This window comes from Fukomys damarensis, unplaced genomic scaffold, assembly GCF_012274545.1.
Source record: "Fukomys damarensis isolate Sample0158 unplaced genomic scaffold, DMR_v1.0_HiC HiC_scaffold_12, whole genome shotgun sequence".
NCBI lineage: Eukaryota > Metazoa > Chordata > Mammalia > Rodentia > Bathyergidae > Fukomys > Fukomys damarensis.
Genome location: NW_022900924.1, coordinates 14,806,328 through 14,817,801, shown reverse-complemented (window position 1 = coordinate 14,817,801; position 11,474 = coordinate 14,806,328). Strand labels below are relative to the sequence as shown.

General features: G+C 59.6%; 1 protein-coding gene across 3 annotated transcripts in view; it reads right to left on the bottom strand.

The window, feature by feature from the left end:
* Positions 1-11,474, bottom strand: part of Rbm19 (RNA binding motif protein 19) — a 98,081-nt gene that overhangs the window by 74,981 nt on the left and 11,626 nt on the right. For all 3 annotated transcript variants that reach the window (XR_776368.3, XM_010604112.3, XM_010604113.3), the window contains 9 exons: positions 11,049-11,127; positions 8,941-9,012; positions 8,041-8,244; positions 7,133-7,263; positions 6,276-6,394; positions 5,864-5,960; positions 4,922-5,032; positions 4,264-4,464; positions 2,817-2,946 (listed from right to left, as the gene is read on the bottom strand). Coding sequence is in view for 2 of the 3 variants with exons in the window: in XM_010604112.3 (XP_010602414.1) it covers positions 2,817-2,946; positions 4,264-4,464; positions 4,922-5,032; positions 5,864-5,960; positions 6,276-6,394; positions 7,133-7,263; positions 8,041-8,244; positions 8,941-9,012; positions 11,049-11,127 (1,144 nt within the window). In the remaining variant the exon portion in view is untranslated. The remainder of the gene's footprint in view (positions 1-2,816; positions 2,947-4,263; positions 4,465-4,921; positions 5,033-5,863; positions 5,961-6,275; positions 6,395-7,132; positions 7,264-8,040; positions 8,245-8,940; positions 9,013-11,048; positions 11,128-11,474) is intronic.

The window sequence follows — 11,474 nt, the reverse complement described above, 5'->3', positions numbered from 1 at the left end:
CCGCAGACAGCGCTTCCCCGCCCCGAGCCGGCTCGGGGCTGGGCTGGCAGCACAGACTGTTATCAGTGGCGAGCAGATTTGCCGAGCTCCCCCACGCTGAGCCCTTTATCTGGAGGTGAGGGTCTTGGTGGTGGGGAGATAAAACACGCCACCCCCTCCCCGGAGGCTGGCATGGAGAAAGGAGGTGCACGGAGCGGAGCAGCTGCTGAGGAGAAGCTCCGCCTCTCCCTCCTGCGCCAAGGGGAGTGGGGATGAGGGGATCTCAGGGACAGGTGTGGGGGCGAGGGGGGTGGGAGCAGGCAAGGAGGCAGGCTCAGGGGACCAGGGACAGGGAGGGGCTGCGCAGGGCCCACCGAGGGCTCAGAGGAAGCCCAGACAGGGTGCAAAGCTGGCAGGGCCTGGCACAAGCACAGACCTGCACTTCTGGGCCCTCCTCCAGCCAGCGGCCCCCTTGAGCAGTACGGCATGTCGGGGACACTGAAGTTTGGACCTGGGCCTGGGGCAGGGTGCGCTCTGACTCCAGAATCTGAGTCTCTGGCTCTCCCATTGGGTCTGCACCCAGGGCCACCGGAGACCTCTCGCACCAGCCCGACAGCCCCTGGGGCAGAGGGTCTGTGTCACAAAGGGACTCCTCTGTGCACTCTGACACTGCCGCTCAGCTCCCAGCCCATGGGAGGAGAGGGGATTTGCACAGAGCATCTCCCTATAACCTCGACAAGGCCCCCAGGAGCCGTGTGGCCATTGCCCCATTTTAGACACAGAAACTGAGCCTCCAAAGGAGACGCTTGCCCGTACAGAGCCAGGGAGGACAGGGCCAACTGTGCCTGAGCCCCACGGAAGGAAGACAGAGACTCCCGCTGTGGGCACACGCCCCTTCCCACCCAGCCCCTGCCAGGTGGGCAGGCTCCCAGGCCAGCTGGGGCAGGGGACTTCTGAGTGCAAACAAACTCAGACACTGCCACACCAGGAAGGGAGAGGCATGTGAGACACAGTCGAGGAGCACTTGGGGTGGGCAAAACAGGAGCTGCTTCTGCTATGGTGGCTGGCGGAGTGGCTGTCACCACGGGTGCTGAGGCTGGCTAACAACCTTTAAACCTCACGTGTGCCAGGGGCTGAGACCTCAGACAGTGTGACAAGTGTGACCAAGGCACTTCCCGCAGTCACTCACTCTCACACACACCTGTGGAACCACCTTACGCCTGGGCCCGAGTGTGGGTGTGGGTGGGGTGTGTGTGGCCCCAGCAGGGAAGGAGACAGCCTGCCCTGCCTTCAGGGTTCATAGCTGGATTCAAAACAAGTGCAACAAACAAAAGAATACGTGTGGCAACCTGTGTCACAGAAGAACACAACACAGCAAAGGGAGGGAGTCACTCGGATGGACACGGAAATGGCCACCTAGGCATAGCAGACACAGCAGGGAAGAAGAGGTCCCCTTCAGGCTCGCCTTCAGCACCCTGAACCCTGGCCAAGCTTGTGTTTCACACAACTCATTCTGGGCCACAGAGCCACATGCAGACTCAAAGGTAGGAACCAAGAACCAAGAACCAAGGTAAGGTCATGGCAGATCAGGAAAAACCAGGATCACGTAGAAAATTTCCTGACAATAGCAAAGCTGACTTGTAAATGGGGCTCGGGGGCCCTTAAGGTTTCTACTAAGTCATCACTGACCCAATGGCTTGGGATACCCTGAATCATCAGAGGGCAAAGCGACCCGAGAGTTCTCCTTCCTGTGAGAGCAAGGCTTCCAGACCTGAGGGTCCCAGATGCCGTGTACCAGCGGGCCGGTCCTGAGACCCTCAGAGAGACGGGACGTCAGCTGTGTGGACAAGGACAGGGATAGCACTTGCTGTGGATTTCACCTGACAATTTTGCTTCTTCACCACCTGTTTTTTTTTTTTTTTCTTTGCTGTAAAAATGTTATTTTTCATGTTTTGTTTTGTTTTTAAAGAAATACATGATAACAGGGGCTGGGAATTTAGCTCAGTGGTTCTGCTGCCTGCCTCGAAAACAGAAGGTTCTGTGTTCAATCCCTGGTACAAACAAACAAACAAACAAACAACAACAAAAAAACCCACCAAAAAACCAAAAAAGAAATACATGAGAACAATGGGGAATAGCGGACAGGGGACTTACTATGGAACTGTGCTGGGGGTAATTCTTTGGGGGGGCTGCCACTACTGGTGAGAGCTTAATGTCTTGGTAAAATGACTTCCACAGTCCTCAAAACTTTCCTTGGGGTCTCGGACTCTAAGACACGGTCATGATCCCAGACTCAACGGTTCTCTCTGGAGGCTGCACCACCCCTGGGTGGCATTGGGACTGAAGGGGAGCGACCAGACACTGCTGACACACCCTGGGTGAAGTCCAGGGGTGAGAAAGGTCTGGCATTTGCACAGCAGGCCAGGCAAGGGGGCACTGTCCTGCCTCAAATGCCAACGATGCCGACTCGACCCAGCTGTGAGGTGTTAGCTGGGGTCCAAGGGAGCCTGTGCTGTCCCCAGAGGCCTCCATTGCCCTTCCCTTTTCTGCCTTGCAGCCACTGGACATGAGGGGGTGCTGTGTAAGGACGCAGGAAAGTCACTTATAGGGGCCCAGGAACCATCTATCAAAGAGGTGGTTTCTACTTGCTCTGCCCTGAATCCCTATTAACAGATTTTAGGTTTTCTTCCTCACAACCTCTAACCGACAAACTAAAAGCTGGGCGCCTGGCACAGCACCCTATTCTGACGTTCAGACCTGCTGGCCCGCACTGGGGCCTGAGGAACTATGTCAAGCTGCCCCTTGCTCCGTGCCCTGAGCTCAGATGCTGCTCTTACCGGCTTTTGGCTCCGCCCCGTCCTTTCCTGAAGGCTGTGCCAGTGTGTCCTGGGGTGCTTTGTCTCGCGGGGCTGTGCTGGAGAAGACGCCGATGGGGGCCCACTCCAGATAGAGGGGCACGTGGTGGAACTGCGGAGAGAGGGCATCCACACTGCAGGCCTCTGGGCAGCACTCCGCCGAGGGGGCCGAAGGGCCCGAGAGCCACACCCAGGCCTACGCTGACCTCAGGGCTCAAGGGGGAGGCCGATGTCTGCCCACCTTGTTTGGTTTATTTCAAGGATAAAGGAGACACCGAAACAGCAGCCTCAGAAGGCAACTGGGTAGCGACAGGATGGGGTGGGAGGGAGCCCTGGCGACTACGCTCTTTGAGAATCTTCAGATTCCATGCCTCACACATGCCTCACTGGGTTGAAGAAAACACAGGCATGGGAGAGAGACAGGTGGGCGCTCCTGCCCCTGGATTCACCACTCCGTGGCTGTTGTGGCTCAGGGTCACTGGGCCTCAGCTGCCCCATGTGCAGAATGGGAACAGATACTGATGGGAGGAGCTGGAGGAACAGACGCTGTCAAAACAAAGACACCTGCTGCGCACACTGCCACAGTGTTTGGGTGACTGCGTTTCTTTGGGCGTCCCCAGTCAGGGGAAATGGGGTTCAAATCTGCTAACTGTGCTGGGGGTCAGGCACTGACCTGGGAGCTGAGTGGGTACCGAGCCCTGAGCAGGGGACTGTCACAGCCCGGGGCAGCAGAGGATGGGAATCACCACTCCTGCTCGCAGGGACAGAGCAACTCTAGCACGTGGGCAGTGGCTCCCCAAACACGCAGTCACCTCTTGACCCCCCGAAACCTGTGAATGGGACCTCATCTGCAAAGGTCACTAGGGAAGGGTCCCTGGTGAGACTGAGGGTGGCTGCCAATCCCAAGTGTCCTTGTAGGAGGAGCCCAGAGGGACGCCAGGCCCAAAGGAGAAGGGGATGTGAGAAGGGGAGGCGGGGCCTGCAGGGTGCAACAGGCCAAGGCGCCGGGACCCGACCGGAACAGAAGAGGCAGGGGACAGACTGGGCCAGAGCCCCGGGGAGCCTGGACCCGCGATGCCTCGGCTTTGGACTCCGCTGCCAGCGTGGTGGGAGAAGACGTTCCTGCTGCCGCAGGCCTGAGTTCACATGCTGACTGGTTACGGCAGCCCCAGAAAACCAATCTACTGCCACTGTTTCCCTGTTTTGTAACCCAGAATTAGGAAACAGGCGCAGGGACAGCACTGCCTTTCGTCTCCTGTAGGTACAGGGCAGCGAGAGTAGCAAGAGGGATGTCAAGGTGGCCTGGGAACGGAAGCCCAGGGAGGCCCGAGCCGGGCAGGAGCCATGCTTGGCCCGGCAGCTCCCGTGTCCTGAGCCCAAAGCGGCCCTTGGTCCTTGCCCACACGAAGCCATGGCTCGGCAGCCCTACCTTGGAATAGGCCAGGTGTCTGAAGGCCTTGCGGGCCTCCAGGGGCTCCAGGAACTCCACGATGGCTGTGATGCCACCTTCTGGCAGTAGCACGCGGCCCAGGCTGCCGAAACGGCCGAAGATCTCCTGCAGCTCGGCCGCCAGGGTGCCTGCCGGGAGGTTCTTGGCCAGAATCACCGTCTTGCTTCGCTCCGCTGTGGCCTGCACAGGTGGGGGTGGTGGGGGACAGTCATGCATGGGCCAACAGGAGGGGCTCCTCAGCCCGGCACCAGCACAGATCAGTGGTGTTCGGGTCCCAGGGCAGCAGAGCCGAGGCGCACTGGTTCCCTGGATGAGGGGCCACTCTTGGGGGAGGCGCCCATGGCTCATGAGCCTCATCACAGCCCCCGGCCTGTGAGACACAGATCCCGACGGGCAGCCCTAGCTGGACCTTCCAGAACACCCCAGCCGGGCTTCCTGTGACAGGGCTGTGCCTCCATGCCCAGGGCTCCTTCCTACTGCCTGGCACCAAGGCTGTGGGAAGCAGCAAGTGCCCAGGCCCTCACAGGGCGGGAGTTGGGGTACCCTGCCCTTTGGTGGGACACATGACCAGCCAGCTTGCAGGATTCCCCTACATAAGGCTCCAGTGGCAGTCGGCCGGAAGGCAGCGAGGACCCACCTGGCTGAAGGAGTCCAGGCACACCCCACTGTCGAGGAGGAAGCGCCGCACTTCCTGGACCAGCTGCGTCTCCCCCAGGGCCACGCGCACAGCCACACTGCCCTTGGTCTCCTGTCGGAAGAGGAAAGGAAGCGCCCACGGCCCATCAATAGTTGATGTGCTTGGAGGCTCTGGCCTGCCATGTCACACCCAGAACATCTGGGACCTCACGGACCCCTCCAGACTCCCGCGCTGCCCTCTGCCCCTTTCTCCTTCCAGGCAGTGGATCTCTGCTGCTTCTCCTACTTGCCCGGCCTGCTATTCCCGCAGTTTGTGACATTGGTCTCGGAGGGCTCCTACCCCCAGCCCCTCACCCCACAGTTCCTGCTCCTGTGTGGCCCTGCTGCCTGCCCACACTGCCCTAGGCTTCACGGTTCACGCCCAGGGTCTTTCCTTGGGGACTCTCTCCATCCCGGCGCTGTGGCTCAGAGGGGACAGGTGGTGCACGAGCCCTGCATCCCCCCTCGACTTAGGCCATGAGCCACAGAGCCACGGCGTGCCAGGAACTGGACAAGTTCAAATCAGCATGGTGCCGAGTCTCAAAAACACACTGGGTTTAATATGAAAGAAAAGAATGAAAAATACCTGGTAACTCTATTTAACGCTGTCCCTATGTTGAAGTAATATTTTGGATATATTCAGTAAAATGTATTACTAAAATCATTCATAATTTTGCCTTTTTGCAACACAGCCATGGGAATCCAGTCACAGAGGCAGCGTGCGCTCCACTTCTGACAGCCCTGGCCCTGGGAGTCTGGGGCGGAGGGTAAAAGCAACGGGCCCCAGCAGTGGACGCCTGTCACCGGACTGGGGACACTCCATGCGGCTGGCGCCTGCTGCTGGATATGCGCGTTTGAAAACACGACGTGTGGAGACACTCGCGCGTGCACACGGCCCACTCACATGGTCAAACACTTGGCTCTTGGTGGCATTGTACTTCTGTGCGATGGCGTCGGCCACGGCATTTGGCCCCATGAACAGCGTGTTCCAGTTGTGGGAGCTGAGGGGCAGAGGCAGGGGCGTCATGGGGTGGCTGGGTGGGAGATGCACTCCGGGTCCGCCTTTCCCCTCCCGGGCTCAGTACACAGGCCTGAGGCCGGGACAGACAGTGGCACCAGCTGCTCTAAGGTGTCAACCAGCATCTCTGGGCCGGGCTTGTGCCACACAACACCGACACCGCACAACTGAGGCACCGCACTGCGTGCCCCATTTCAGATAAAGAAACCGAGGCCGGGGAGGCTCTGGACCAAACCCACTGCAGAGAGCAAAAGGACCGGGCAAAGGGGCTCGGAGGCCCCTGCCCGCTGACAGGGACCTGGTGCTGTTGGCTTTGTCCTTGGAGTCCTTCTTCCTCTTGTAAGATGACCCCGGGGCAGCGGCCTCCTCGCTGGCCTCCTTCCTGATGGTGGACGGCAACACATGCAGCATCCTGCCCTGTGGGGCGGGGTGAGGGGTGAAGGACAGCCCGAGGATGCCCACGACTGGCGGAGGCTGTGACTGGGGGGCGGGGACGCCAGCAGGGTGACTGCGCACTGACCGGGCTGATGAGGCCCGGGGAAGGGGGAAGGAAGCCGGCCCCATGCATCTGAGTGGGAAGACGTGGCCTGGTGACCGCAACAGAAAGGAAGAAGAAAGGACCAAGCAACGAGGCAGCCTGGGATTAGGGTGAGCCGAGCCCTTCCCCTGGGGACACCCGGATGAGGACAGCACCCTACACAACCCTAAGCAGTCACTGTCCTCGCCCACGGCAAATCTCTTTCTTTTTTCTTTATTCTACAGAACTGGGGATTGAACTCATGGCCTGCACACTGGATTACATCCTCCACCTCCAGCCCCCGCTTTAAAATTGTGGCGACAGGGTCTCTCTAAATTGCCCACGCTGGGCTTGAACTTGGTGATCCTCCTGCCTCAGCCTCAGCCAAGGAGGTATTTCTGGCAGCAAAAAACACATTTATTCACTCAACAAATACTGTGGGCCCACTCTGTGCCAGGTGCTGTTCTCAGTGTCGGTGAGGGGCGTGGGCCCTGCCCCAGGGGAGGGTCTCACTCTAACCCGCAGCAGCTCTCTGAGGTCACAGCCTAGCAGGCACCGCGGGTTCTCAGGCCGGAGACCCAGACACATGTGCGCACATGCACACACGCCCACAGCCCTCCGACCGCCTGAGCCCTCACCTGGAACACCTGCCCGTCCACAGCCGCGTAGGCTCTCACGGCATGTTCTGGGAACAGGAAGGTGACGAAGGCGAAGCCCTTGGGCTTCTTGGTCAGGCTGTCGATGGGGAAGTGCAGCTCCGACAGGGGCCCTGAGGACAGGAGACATGTCAGTCCCTCAGGCCACTTGGCGCAGGGTGACCAAGCTCTAGGTACGCCCTGCAGCCTGTCACTCAGACGGCACACGTACTGGCTTCTCACTGGACCACGGCATGAGGGCATCTGGCCAGGATGGAACATGCTAACAGGTGACACGCGGTCAGCCCCTCCCCCTGCCCAGCCCACGTGGAAGAACCTGGTGAGCAGGACGGGTGGACACTGGCCAGAGATGACGCCCCCCTGCCCACAGCTCGGGGCCTCTTGCCGCTTCCATGCAATTGCGCAGACCCTGACCGGCCTCCAGGAAACCATGGGCCCACACGGGCACCAAGCCCTTGTCCCTCTCAGAGGCCAAATTCCTTCCCTTCGACACCCACACAGCCTACGTGACCGAGCTGAGCTACAGGCACACAAGGATGTGTGTGAGGACACAGCTGGGTGAGCACAGAACCGGCCCCCACTGCCAACAGCTGGGCTGCACACAAGACTTTGGGCAGCAAAGGTTTCCTGGGCCAAGGGGCGTGGACAGGCGGGATGTGGCCAGCAAGGGAGACAGCTCCACCCCCACAGCGTTACATTGAGAGAGCAGGAGTGGAGGGCTGGAGTTCGGACGGCAGGAGACAAGTCTGAGCCTGTGGCAGCTCAGGGACAGCAAGCCCCAGAGTCAATCGGGACAAAGGAGATGCAGGCTGGAGCTCCGAGGTCAGGAGCTGGCTCAGGCTGCGTTGGAGCCCCGTGTCTCGCTCTGGTGGCCTGGAGGGGATGCCTACCGTAGGCGGAGAAGAGCTGCTCCAAGTCCTCCTCCGTGCTGGTGTAGGGCAGGTTGCGCACAAAGAGCCGCCCAGAGTCAGCCAGGTCCTCCTCCTCCTCGTTCTCCCCGAGCGTGCGGCCTTGCCAAGATTTGGTGCTGCCCTTCAGGGGCGCCTTGGCCTTGGGGACCTGCTTCTCCCTGAATACCTCGATATAGCGTCCACCTACAAGAGGACAGGGCTCAGGGCCGGGGTGGGGGATTACAGAAACCTCTGCCGGTGAGTCTAGGCTCTTTTCTGCCGTCTTCCAGACGCCCTAGCCCAGGTGAACGGGGGTGCAGCCTGGGTCCAAGGAACCTCACTGGGGCAGTGCAGCTGTGACCTGGGCCACCCCAGACCACAGGGACACATCCTGAGTTCCAGGCCCGGATCTCTGGTTCTACTGTCTGCTGCATCCGTGCGCTTAAGCAGCTCTCCTATCACTCGTGTCCCACACGCACCCCAGGAGCTCGAGGACACCTCCCACCAAGTTTCTGGCTTCCTGAGAACACACGGCAGGATCCAATCACTCCCAGACCAGGGACAGATCAGAGATCACACCTGCCCGACTCTGGGACTGTCATCCCTCGGCCAGGCCACAGCAGATGCACTCCTGTGACAGACACGGTCAGCCCCTGCCACACTCCACGGGAGTCTCGCCTGCTGCTTCCCCCATACAGCGGCTGCTCCTTTACTCCTCACCGTCCATCTCCCTGCTGTGGCAGCTGCAGGGGCAGGGACTGTGTTCCCCTTGCTCACTGCTGCACTGCTGGTGCCCACAGCAGTGCCTGGCCGAGGGCGCGTGCGCACACACACACACACACACACATGCACACGCACGCACGCGCATGCCCTCTGACCGCCCCACTCAGCGCTCCTCACCCATGTACTCCCGGTTGCATTTCAGCGCTTTCCTCACTTCCTCTTCGCTGCTGAAATCCACAAAGATGTACCCTGAGAGGATGACGGCAGAGGTGAGCTCGTGGGAGTCACAGGGACACCCGCCCTGTGCTGGGTGCAGAGTCGGGGAGCCCATCTTTGCTAAATCTCCGAAAACAAACGGATGCTGCCCAGGCCGGCCCAGCCCCCGCGAGGGGCAATCAAACCCCAAGGCCTGGTTTGTGGCTGAGACGCCAGGCACCAGGTGTCACACGCAGGTCTTCGGCCTCCTCCTCGCCTCTTCCCACCCACCACATTCTCTGCCAGGGGTGGCAGAACTGTGTCCAGCTCAGCACCAGGAGCCATCTTTGGGACCCCTCTGCTCCTGAGGCCTGACTTGTGCAGAAATGGGGGCTTGGGAGGCCTCCCACGCCCTCCCCTCACCAGGGGCCCCGTTAGGTGACACAGGAGAGGGCACAGGGCTATGTGGCAAAGGTGCAACCTGGTACAAAGCCCGTGGGTTTTCTGTCTCCGTCACGAGGCCGTTCAGATTCCCTTTGCGAGTCCTTCTCCCTCGGCCCCCACACATGCACCTCATCTACCCCGTAAACATCCTCCATGCCGTCCCCTCCTGCTCTTCTCCACGGCCACAGGGCCCAGCTCACACCGGGAGTGCTACAGCCTCTACAGGCCCTGCTCCAGGCCGCTCCACCAGCTGGGGGCCGTGCTGATCTGCGCCGCCCTCCCTGCCCAAAGCCCAGTGGGCCAAGGCCCGAGGCCCCACCCTGGTTCTTCCCAGCTCTTCCGCAGGGACGCTGGCTACCCGCAAAGTGAGCTGCTCCATGCTGGCTCTCTCCAGCGGCCCCCAGATGGTTCTCTCTCAGCCTGGGCAGCCCCAAGATGCTCCTTTCCACTCTCTGTCTGGTCCCCAAGCGGGGGGACACCCTGACCACATTCACAGTGGTTCTCATTGTCCCAGCGTCAGCTCTGACTCCCTCCAGGATGACAGGCTCAGCCTACAGTGCTGACATGGACGCCGAGGCTGTCTCCCCTGTCCAAGTCAGAGGACCGGAATGTGAGGCCAGGCTCTCTCTCCTGCCCCCCCACTGCACCCCAATGAGTGTGCAAGGACAGCAGGAAGGCCAGTCGCATGCATCAGCGTGGTGAGCGGGCCCTGGGGCTAAGAGGCGGCCAGGGAAGAAGGGAGCACAGGCCAGGAAGGGGCCAGAAACCCTGAGGCACAAGCACTTTCCTCCTCGAGTGCTGCCTGGGAAACCTCCATCGCTTTTCCCAGCAGCCTCTTCCTGCCTAGGATGCCACCACCCTGCAGTGCTGGATTCTCACGGCCACACGGCCTCGGTCTGGATGTGGCCATTCTGCCACTGCTTCCCCTGGCCTGGCCAGCAACAGGCTGGTGGCAAGCACCCAGTTCCCCCGGGATCCCCACCTCGGGGCAGCCAGACCCAGGGCTGTGAGGCCAGGGGTTAGGGGACACCGGCCAAGGGCGGAGCCTGGATAGCGCAGCACACAGGCTGGAAGGTAGGGCCCCACCTGCCAGCACGCCTGCCCGGCAACAGCAGACCTGTGGGTGTCAACCTAAGGGAGCAGGAGTGCCTGTGGGTAAGCAGAGGCTGGGGTGAGGAGGTACAGGTAAAACCCAGGCAGCCAGGGGCAGGGACAAGAGTCCTAAACAGTTTAATCACATCCACAGAACTGAGGACCACAAAAAGAGAGAAAAAAAGAAGAAGAGAGGGAGAGAGAGAGAGAGACAGAGTGAGAGGTTGTCCTCAAAGCTTTTACTGTAAACAAGTGGCCCTGACCTTTGACCTGTATATCTGGGTCTAGGAGTCCCCAGTCCCTGCACCGCGGACCATGCACTGTCAGGTACCGGGCCGCACAGGGAGCTGAACTTGAGCCCGCCTCCTGCCAGGTCACTCTCACAGGGGCACAAACCCTACCGTGAACTATGCGTGGGGCTTCTAGGCCGTGCTTCCTCGAGTCAGCCCAACCCTGCCCTGGCCAGTGGGAAAACTCTCCCCTGAACCCGGTCCCCAGGGCTACAAAGGTTGGGGCGCCTGCTCTCTCCTGCCCAGACATGCCCGCGACCTTACCTGTTTTGTTCCCGTGAGCATTTCTCACTATCCGAACGGCCACTGGCTTCAGGGGAGCCAGGAAGTCTATAACATTTTTCTAAAAGAAAAAGAAAAATTTCCCCATTATCAGTTCAAGTGCAATCAGTTCGAGCGAAAAGTGCAATCTAATAAGGAGATGTGGGGCAAATGTCCAAGTCTGAAAAGACTGCAAAGCATCTCAGCCTTTAGTTTTTCCTTTTTCCTTTAAAATTACATGCACTTTTCTCCATTCTGAAATAAAATTACCTGGGGAAAATTTTGAAAAAAACAAATAATATAAGAAGGAACATCACCATCAGTATTTTAAGCCATCTTCCATCTTCTGAGAAGTTTTTAAAATTTACTGGGGATTAAATCTGGCCTCTTCCACTTTTTTTTTTTTTTTTTTTTTTTTTGGGGTTTGAC